This window comes from Bolinopsis microptera, chromosome 1 (genome assembly GCF_026151205.1).
Source record: "Bolinopsis microptera isolate Bmic1 chromosome 1, MBARI_Bmic_1.0, whole genome shotgun sequence".
Lineage (NCBI taxonomy): Eukaryota > Metazoa > Ctenophora > Tentaculata > Lobata > Bolinopsidae > Bolinopsis > Bolinopsis microptera.
The window spans coordinates 16903021-16914333 of record NC_087072.1 but is presented as its reverse complement, the minus strand read 5'-3'; the positions used below and the strand labels follow the sequence as shown (position 1 = coordinate 16914333).

At 39.1% G+C, this 11313-nt stretch overlaps 2 protein-coding genes across 2 annotated transcripts in view; one reads left to right on the top strand and one right to left on the bottom strand.

Moving 5' to 3' along the window:
- Positions 1–11313, top strand: part of LOC134825991 (lysosomal cholesterol signaling protein-like) — a 383362-nt gene that overhangs the window by 229937 nt on the left and 142112 nt on the right. The gene's annotated exons all lie outside the window — the stretch shown is intronic.
- LOC134821017 (uncharacterized) lies at positions 251–2568 on the bottom strand. Its single transcript, XM_063831714.1, has 6 exons — positions 2439–2568; positions 2190–2281; positions 1906–2017; positions 1629–1703; positions 799–879; positions 251–607 (listed from the first exon to the last, which is right to left on the bottom strand). The coding sequence occupies exons 1-6, from the start codon at positions 2502–2504 to the stop codon at positions 251–253; spliced, it is 783 nt and encodes a 260-aa protein (XP_063687784.1). The 5' UTR covers positions 2505–2568.

The following is an 11313-nucleotide window of genomic DNA, read 5'->3' as shown; positions in this document are numbered from 1 at the left end:
TTGCTTTGCCGAAATAAAATAAAAACACTCAAATGATAAGATGATGTAACTTCCAGTCATCTCAGTAAGTCACGAATTTCAACAGACAAATCCATATCAACATCTGAGACTTTTATCCTTAATTCCCGGCCGAATCCCCGTTGAATGATGAAATTTAAAGTCATTGGCTCCACGGTGCAATCTCTGATTGCTGTTTCCAAATTCCAATATTAATTGAGTGAGTTCAATAAACTAAACTGCACGCACATCCCTACAACTCTGGTTGAGAGCCAATAAGAGTCTTCTTATCAGTCACCAGGACCACCCCCACCCTCTCCTCCACCCCCACCCTCTCCTCCTCCCCCACCCTCTCCTCCACCCCCACCCTCTCCTCCACCCCCACCCTCTCCTCCACCCCCACCCTCTCCTCCTCCTCCTCCTCCAGAGTATCCTCTGTATCCACATCCTCCTCCACCACTGTGCTGTCTTGTTGAGACTGGGCTAGAGAGGGTGTTCGGTCCAGGGAGGCGTCCCTAGTGTCCCAGTCTACTGATTTAGCGGAGCTGGCGCTGTACATCCCACTGTCTGCTGGGGACACCTTTCTCGGCTGGGATTCTACTGTAGTCACCTGGGACAGGGGGTTTAGTCGGGGGTTTACTTTGTCGGGGGTTCACTTTGTCGCAATAAGACAGGCACTACATGGACAGTGGACACAGATGGTGGAATGTTTTTAGTTGGGGTTAGTTTACTGATCAATATTAATTTTGAGCAATTTATATAATACACCGAATTGAAATAGTGTTCAATGTCCGTCCCTACCTGTGTTAGTTCACGCTGGTCAGGTTCTAGAGAGTGATCACTCCCAGTTTTGTAGGTGACCCCTCTTGTGGTGATAGATACCTGGAAACAAGACAAGTTTCACTCACACTGTCAGGATTCATGAAAAGTGCAAGTGGTACTGATAATGAAATCAGTTAGTTCATATTAACATAGCTATTGTTTCTGATTGATGTTGATTTCCTTTATAGAAACTTAATAGTCAACCCCACGCAGTAACAATAGAAAGGCCTCTAATAAGGATTTCGCAATATCGACCATGACGTCACGCTGAACAGGGTCATTCTCGATATACGCCGCTCAGTCTGAAGGCCGGGCCCCCGAGCTTCCGAGCTCGTATTGCATATTACAGGGAGGCCTGCCTTTCGAGATCGCATTTCAAAGGGGGAGCCTAGCCTCCAATCCAAAATCGTGTATCGAATGGGGGGGGGGGGGGGGGGGGCTTCGATAAAATATTTTTGGCTCATAATGATCAGGGTAACCTGAAATGTAAACAAAAGTTGTTTCCAGGATAACTTTGTAAATTTTTTGACTTATGAATATAAGCTTCTTCCAACTGTCCAAATCATGTGCGAAAAACTCTCATAATGTTTGTCCGTTAATGGCCGCAAATGTCCGTCCGAGCCCACCATAATGTCCGTCAATGTCCGTCAATGTCCGCTAATGTCCCAAAAAACACATCCGTTCACCTTTGTCTCATAGAATCCAAAAAGGACAGGACATAGGCGGACATTGGCGGACGTGTCACCCCCCTTCCCATTACAGTATGTTGCACTATTTGTGGGACAATTAGGCTAGTCTGTTGCTCTTACTCTTTGTGTGGTGGTAGCTGAATTTCTTTTCTCTAGCTTACCAACGTCCGGGGCACTGTCTTTTAATATGGAGACCTGTAAAATGTAGATATGAAGAGGTTAGCAAGTATAGGGGAGAGGGATTTCAGTGACCATCTGTTTATGTTAACAATTCAGACATTTCTTTCAGAAAACCTTTAATAATATTAACTGTGAGTCTAATCAGAAAGACCAAACGATAAAGTCTAAGATTTAAGTTTAGTCACTATTAAAGAGAGCTAGAAAGCTTTGCACCCACCCTTTTGCAGGATCCAGATTCGTTGTGTTGTGCTGCCTGTGCAGTTCTAGACCGGATACTCTGAAAGTTTCTTCTGGGTGTTTCTATCACAATACTCCCAGATACTGACTCCCTGGCAAGATGTGGTACATAAGATGTGGTATATAAATATTTGTGGTGCATGTTCGATACACTAAAAACATGCAACACTCCTAGCTAGCTGCGTGTCTTATAGAAACAACATCTTGATAAATAGGCGCTCAGTAAACTATATCTTTTCAAGATAACTTTATTACTATACTCACGGTCTGACAAGTTTGAGTTGCTCAGCACAGAGTACCCCTCTGTGGAACTGGGGGGTACAGGGAGAGCCGTGGTTCCCGTTCTCTAATCTCTTCTGGGGAGACAGAATTAGAGACAGAGTTAGATCTTACTGTTGGACCACTGTTTAATTGCAGGCCCTTAATGAAGTGTGTAAAAGTAGGCTGTTGAGACAATCAAAGGGAAACGTTGAAAGGTAACCACTGATGGTTAGCTGTTAAGCGATATCTTACCTTGGCAATAGCTTTCTGGAATCTGTACTCATTCTTAAACAAACAGCCGGAACCGATCAGACACATGGTGATTAACACTTCTAGAGTGGAGAGCGATCAGTTAACTTATCTTAATCCGGCAAACTTGCAAATGCACGCTCAAATTCGGTATGTAGTGAGAAAACTCGCTTATAGAAGAAACCAAAATTACTGGATATATGAAACTTTATTATAAACGCAAATTAATGGTCATTAAAAATTAAAGCAACAAAAAGGCAAGTTTATCCAGCCAATAATATTGGATTTCTGTGCACGATCCTACAACATGAACAGAACGCATAAGTATAACAACTAAATTTTAAAGCTAAATTGTATTTTGAAACAATTGACAATGTTGCATCCGCATTATTTTCCATTACTAAATTGTAAATGAGACTGGCCAAGAAACAATTGGTCGGTTAAACTCAAAGCTGGAATTTTGATCAACTGTCTGCTGTTTAAACAATTGCAAACAGTTTTATTTATTTGTACGTAGTCCATTAAGCAAACAGCAGTGTGGAATTCACAAAGAATGTTTTAAAACGTTGACTAGTTAGCATTTATCCTAATATTTATCAATTTGATATTGACTGCTTCTTGAGAAGATGTTCCCCAAACTGTAACTAAAAGTAGATCTGATAACTGATTGGGACAGCATAAAAAATCGCAAAATACAGTAAAAAACTAGCTTCAGTCTAAAAATAAAATGTATGCTACCGGTCCCGTCGATTTGGGAGGTCGAAATGAGGACGGAACAGACAAATGTTTATTTATCATTATGCATGCATATATATTATATTTATATGCGGCTAAAAATGCATGATTTAAGGTATGATGCCACGTTATGTAACATGTGCTATATTTGGTATGTTCTTGATGTGGTCAGTAGAATATGAAATACTGAATCATATGTAATTGTATCAAATCAACCGTTTCATGACTACTTCTTCATTACACATCTGTACATTCAACAAGGCAAGTAACTACAAGATCCCGGCAAGCTCTCAGCAGCATATTTTTACAGCTGAACAAATCATATTCAAGCGGTTGAACAAATCATATGCATTATTCAAGCGACAACAGACAAGGCAAATCCTTGTATATGCATTATCCTTGCACTGTACTCCACGCTACTCTACTTCAGTTATATAGTAGTGCAGCCAGCACCTGTCCCTGTATAGTGTGCTCACTGCAGTACACTGTGACTTGTCGTGCACAGAACATAATCAGATAGCTGGATTACGTCAAGTTCCTCCTTCAAACTTTCAGGGACAGCCCCCGGATGAGTATTATAATCGAGTCCTGATAACCTGGTTACTTTGTTGAAAGTCTCAAGTGAAATCAGGTAAACAACCAATACCGAATATCAAGTGTCCGGAAGTGATGTGGTACTGGAGCTCAGAGCAAAAAGGTAAAACTACCGACCAAACTTCTGATTACATCTGGCTAAATAGTGGCTGGTAATAACGTATCTAGTTACAAATAACTACAAATATCATCCCTAGTTTATCCATCCGCAAACGGACACAAGATCACAAGTCCAATGATTTGATCTTTGGGGATTGGCCTTTATAATAATTAGTATTTGACACAACACAGAACTGCCAACCATCCATGAAATTTAGCAAGATATCATCCTCGTAACTTTTAAAGGCTCTATCTAGTATCTATGTTATACTACTGGCCTTTCGAGTCGTCGCTCCAGAGCAGAGAGCATGAAAGCAAATGAAACACGTACAACATCAAATATGTTGAATTTAGAAACTCGTTGTAGATCGGGGTACAATAGCGGTTTGATTTCATTATCGAAATCAAATTTATCACGCCTAAACCGCGGTGACCATAAAACTGCGATCAATTCCGAGGGTAGTGTGTGTTTCTATTCTTGATACGACCAACGGTGCAGCACACCTGTAAAATCTCAATCCAATCAAATCTAAAGCACCCAGTTGGTAATACGTAGCAGCTACCAGCAAGGTAATGTTCAGTACACTAACGGACACTCGGCCCCGATGGGCCGATGTGTTCTGATATAGAGAGGGACTCAGAAATTGCTTGGAACATGAGGTCATCTAAGTTCTAACCATCACGATTATGAGGTAAAATTGAAGTTAAGACTAGATGACGGGAGACAAAAAGCAAGCTGACGAACAGCTTACGTCGGGACAAGTGTGATTTCTACGAAATCAGTATCGTTATTATATACCGGTATCAGTATCATGAAACCAGTATGTGAGTCTTGACATGCAAGACGTGATGCAGACTGAAACACGACTACTTTCTAAGAAATGTGGTAGTAAGAATGCGACCACGTGCTCATGTGTCATGTAGGCATAATTTATAGCGCAGCTAGTCTTATTATACAATATGCATACTGTCCGGTGAATGGTATAGATTACGAACAATACGGGAGAACATGACCAATATAATGATGAAGTTTGTTTATTATGAGATGCTGCTTCAGCCTACCTTGGTTTAAGTATTTCAATTTACCTGGAACAATGAAATTGAATTTGAAACTCCACGGAAAACACGTAAAAATGAACAATAGTCCTTCAGCCGGTACAGTTGATAATGATACGATTTGTTCATGACCAATGACCGCAATCCAACTGAATTTGCTTGCTGCGTGTATTTTTAATAAATGGAATATGTCAATTGTTGCAATATTGATAAAATATTCAAACCATGGGAAAATCAGAATGAATACTAATGCAATGTAATAGTTGAACTTCAAAAAATACCTAATACAGATGTAATACTGATGATGTGTGAGTACCGACACATCATCAGCATCTCAAGACTCAAATAATAGCCAGCACACTTCATCCTTATATTATACTGATATATCTGCCGTTTTCTGACAAAAGTGCTTAAGTAACATTTTGGAAATTTCGGGTTTTTTGGTCTAACTTTTGTTTTTGGGTCAAGAACTATCCCTGAGGACCATTGGATACATTCGCCGACCCCCCAAAACCCCCTTTTTGGAACCCCCTAAAATGCAAAAAATGGTCATTTTTCTGAGAAAAGTGCTTAAGAAATATTTTGGAAAACGGGTGCCGCTTATTTTAAAAATGGTGCCATTTCGGGAACTGAAAACGGTGGCATTGTTTTCTACGTCCAAAACTGGCCTAGTGACGGCAATTTGGTGATCGTGGGTCTTTTGGCCTGGGAAAAAACAATTTATGTCACTTAAGCACTTTTGTGAAAACGGGCTCGTTTTCTAAGAAATTCAAACTATAATTTGTGATTTTGAGGCACTTTCCGAGAAGTTAGGATGATGAAACCTTGTCATAAGTCTCAAAAGTCGACAAAGTACCTTAGAAACATAGTGGGTGCAGTTTAAATTGGACAATAGCTAGCCCAGAGCAATTACAGAATTGAAATCTTTAAAGTCAATTTGCACAAAATGAACCTTGTGTTACTTAAGCACTTTTGTCAGAAAACGGCAGACATGTAGCATTTACACGAGCCGGGGACTAAAAGAAACTCAAAATCAACAAAAATCACAAGCAACGGCAGGAATAATAACTATCAGTATTTCCTTTCGGCTGATATTAAAACTAACAGACGCAGAGTGGGAACGTCAGTTAATAAAGGCAATCAGAACCTGCTGCCGTTGCTACGGTTACAAAATAGGCTATATAAATTATAAATAGTGTTGTGAGACTGGCACCTTGTGGCCTGGACCATTATTCACTGCATAATTACTTGAGTCTATTTGATTCGTTACTTTAATCTACTGATTTTTACTTGGCTACCTAAAATTTAATCAATTTAATTGAGATAATTGAATAACAAATACCCTCGCACAGTGGGAAAGCGTTAGGAATGCCATAATTCATGCAGCCATTTCCGATCGTAACCAATTTTCAATTTGTATAGCCAACTTTGGACTAGCTAAACGATCGCTCAGATGCAATGGTTTGAACGGTGCTGAACCCCCTCCCCCTGAGCCCCCCCCCCCCCCCCTTGAAGTTTGAAAGGTCTGGAGTCAAGTGAAAAATGCAAAGCATACAACTTTTTATGTATCATATCTGGTATCCGTATAGCACTAAGGAATGTCAAAGGAACGCAGAAGTGAAACGTGACAGTCCACGGTATTGCAACGGACTACGGAGTCTAATTTAGAAAATAACATGAGACTGGTACCGTCAGCGTCAAATAATTCAATTTTAATTTCGAAGACTAAAATATTTCCGTTCAAATGTCTCCGTTATCGTAGACATCTCACCGTCCTACGGCATTATAAACTCTATTCTCTATACCAACACAATATACTGAATATTACAATGCCAAAGTGCTACAATTACTGCTGGAGACTTGACCTTATGTCAATGTTGATTCGGGTTCAATGAGTATCATCGGTATTTACAATGAGTACCATCAATATTTAAAATTTATCAGGCCTAGCAACTGATCACTGATGGGGAATGTCTTGAAGAATAACAATGAACAATACAATTGAGTAAGCCAGGTCAACGCCCATGCCTGAAAGCGATCAAATGAGAATTAATGCACTGATAGGCTATGTCTCCACTCCTTTGTGATGGATAATCGGCTATCGAGTCTATTTATACATTGTACCGGTACGGGTATTGGGACTCAATTTGAGATCATACCATCGACTATTCAACTAATGATGTGCAATGTGTTTGTAGCAACTGTTGTTAGGCTAAGTTATAGTCTCTGGGCTCATAATTAATTACTATAAAAGTATACCCCTGTACATACACTCTAATCTCTCTAGCTTACAGGGTTCGTAATCGTAGAGCGATAACTGTGACTGTGACTGTGACTGTGACTGTGACTGTGACTGTGACTGTGACTGTGACTGTGACTGTGACTGTGACTGTGACTGTGACTGTGACTGTGACTGTGACTGTGACTGTGACTGTGACTGTGACTGTGACTGTGACTGTGACTGTGACTGTGACTGTGACTGTGACTGTGACTGTGACTGTGACTGTGACTGTGACTGTGACTGTGACTGTGACTGTGACTGTGACTGTGACTGTGACTGTGACTGTGACTGTGACTGTGACTGTGACTGTGACTGTGACTGTGACTGTGACTGTGACTGTGACTGTGACTGTGACTGTGACTGTGACTGTGACTGTGACTGTGACTGTGACTGTGACTGTGACTGTGACTGTGACTGTGAAATTGCAGATAATTGTTTTGCAGAATGACAGCGCCTCCCTAACTTTGATTACGCTTTCCCAATGCCCCTAGTGTTACGACTCAACACAAAATTAGTTGAGTAAGAGTAGATAAGTTAACACAACGATTAGCTGTGACAACGAGCCCCATTTCAGGGAAATTGCCATCAATGCAAGATATCACTTTAAGTAGACTTTGTTAGTCGACCAAAACTGCAAATACTGATACTATTGTGAATTGTCATTAAATGTTAACTATCCTGGAACGTTTGGAGTTCACACTAAATATTGGTGACAGCAACCAATACTTGTAGTAGTGATCGGTGGACTTTGACTTCAGATTCGAATTTTGGAGGAGCGAGGTCAACTGTGACTAAATGATCCGGCGTTATCAAACTGCAGCAACCTGCAGCAACCTGCAACATGCAAGTGCAACATTAAAAAAGCCTCAAAACATAAAGTTGGCGATTGTTGCGGACCTTTATCGATAGTTGAAATTCGACATCTAGCGTCATTTAGCGTCTTCTAGCGCTAAATGACGCTCGATGACGCTAGATGACGCTAAATGACGCTAAATGACGCTAGATGACGTTAGATGACGCTAAATGTCGAAGTTCAACAATCGGTAAATGTCCATTGTTGCTAAGAAATATAAGCAAATTAGATAATAGATATGGAGGAAGATGTAAGATCAGTAATTGTGCGACTAATCGAAGGTGCTCCACTTAAAATGTTACTGTTGTGCACTGTGTAGTGTACATGCATTAAAACAGCCTTCCACTTGGATTCACTGTCTGGTCTTGACACTTACTAAATGATAGTCCACCTTGCACACAAGTAATATGTGTAAGAGGGCTTACATATTATACTCTTACTCATAGTAGCTTTACAACCGAAACAGAAGTCATAAGTCCTTAACTACTTTGCAACCATCGGCTTCAGGCAGAGAAATGTTCTGAAATACGAGAGCATGATTACGTATAAAACATTAGCCGCCAACCCCCCACTACAATTTAATCATAACTGTAGAGATTAGGCGATCTGGCAGCAAGATTGGATTAATATCGGGAAATACTAAATATTTCTGTAGACATTGCTAGTGAAGCCAAATGACGTTTTCTAACTGCTACCACGACAAAAATACGGAAATCACGAAGTTATAGTCTACTACATCTACCGACAAGTCAGGATATAATGACTAATGTCACCATATTGGTATTTTCTGAAACTTCTACTTATAGATTTCGTGAAATTTCAAATTATTCGCTAAAATTACCTTTTGCCCACCTAGAAGTAGGATAAAAATCTTTTTTTTACTAGCAAATCTATTTATGATAATTATATATTTGCGGATGATTTACATTACATATAGTAACATTCTTTAGCTAACCATTATACTGATGAAAAACAGCTCACAAGGATTAACACCTGTTCAACATAGGGAAAACACAAAATTAGGGAATACATAATAGGGAATACATCAGATTCTGGAAGAAGCAACTATGTGCATACCTCACAGTTGCAACCCTACATTTCAGAGAGCCAGACTCTTCTCATTAGTCATCCTCTAACGTTCTTATCGCACCACTATACTATATAGTCAGTGTCGTAAATAGAAAGGATAACGAGTTATCAGCCATTCTTATCACCTTCCAACTAATGTTCTTACCAGAAGATGGCTCTGTCGTTGTAAGACACCTGTTTGTAATGTCAGGTACAGTATAGAAACTGGGAATCTTTAGAGACCTGTAGTTCCTTCGAAAACAATTTTCCCAAAATTTCTCCTTCTATTCTGATGATTTTCTTTTTAACAAAGCTTTCTTCGGTAATTTAGCTTTCAGTACCTCAGTCATGTCTTGTGCCATCAACAGTGAACTCACTAATTGTCAAAACAGTGTCGAGGAAAGCTGACTTTTAGTTTTATCAATTCTGTGTTCATTGGTAAATCTGGAGAAGTAAAATGTCGTAGTTTGTTTGCCCGGACGGTGCCGGTGGTTCTAATGACCATTTACAAAAATATATGTATATAACATAGTATTATAATATAGATAAACTGCAAATATCTTCAACAAACTTAAATCATCAACCATTGAGAAATTACATTTGTTAAGCAAATTAACTCTGTTGTCAAATGCAGGGTTTGCAGGCGAGTAATCATTTAATTATCAATAATCCGCCATCTCTCTTTACTACGAATTCAGAGTTCGACTCATAGATTAGCGTATTAATAAAATAATTTGATTCATTTTCATCTGAATCACATGTCTAATGTCTATTGACTATCGTTGACAGACGTTCAACAACGTGTCTTTCCAATCCTCCGTAATTAAAAGAGAAGGGTTGATTTATGTAAGAGTCTTCGCCGGATAGTAATAGTACAGCTCATTGCTGGGTTCTTATCCAACCAAACTGCAGCAAATATAGCCGGAAACTTCCCCCATACGCGAGCAAAGCGAGCAGGAAATCTCTCCCACTCTCTGGTAAATGCAGATGGAAGCATTTCCCAAACGTCAGGCAACACAGTTGGCAAAATGTTCCAAACACGGGCCATTTTTACAGGTATTTCACTCCAGACCTCAGCAAAAACTAAAGGAGCGTGCTCCCAGATGGCAGAAAAGCGGTGAGGGAGTCTGTCCCAGGCGTTAGCACACGTAGCAACCGTCTCAGATGGGACAAACTTCACTAGTCCTTCAGCAAATGGTATTGGAGCTGCTTCCAGAGCTTTTAATTGGTCTGACCATTTTCCATAATCACCAGAAAAATACAGTCGAGGTTGTTTGGCTGATCGAATGTGGAGTCGTCGGTGAGTTGATGTTGTAATGATTATTGCTGGTCCATTGATCTCTGGTAAGGGACACTGTGGAAGCATATGCAACTGATAAAACCTAGTGAAAATAATTTCTTGGAGAAGTTATCTTTTGACTCTTAAGGTTGCGAACAAAATGATGAAGCAGACTTTAGGCTAGAAACTTGAATTGAAATAATCATTCCACGTAACTACGTATTCTTCAGTTCTGTAATAAAATTGTTAAACATGTGTAAAATTAACGACGGAAAGAAATTTAAAATAACATTAAAACAAAAACAGAAAATAAAATTTACGAAATATGACCCAAAAATGTAATTGCAAAAAATTCAAAACTTCAAAAAATACGAAAAGAAGAAATGTAAGCTAATACAAGTAAATCCTGTACTACTCATGATACTATACTAATTAGTAAACGTAAAACTGTAAAACTGTAAAACAGTTTTACGTTTACTAATTAGTATAGTATCATGAGTAGTACAGAATTTAGTTGTATTAGCTTACATTTCTTCTTCTCGTATTTTTTGAAGTTTTGAATTTTTTGCAATTACATTTTTGGGTCATATTTCGTAAATTTTATTTTCTGTTTTTGTTTTAATGTTATTTTAAATTTCTTTCCGTCGTTAATTTTACACATGTTTAACAATTTTATTACAGAACTGAAGAAGACGTATTTACGTGGAATGATCATTTCAATTCAATAAAGTTTCTAGCCTAAAGTCTGCTTCATCATTTTGTTCGCAACCTTAAGAGTCAAAAGATAACTTCTCCAAGAAAAATCAAGTTCAAATGCGACTCATAAATATAGCCCCCTTGAACTACTAGTGAAAATAGGATATCATATTTCATTTGAATCACTTACAAACGTATTTATCACTATCAGCAGAAA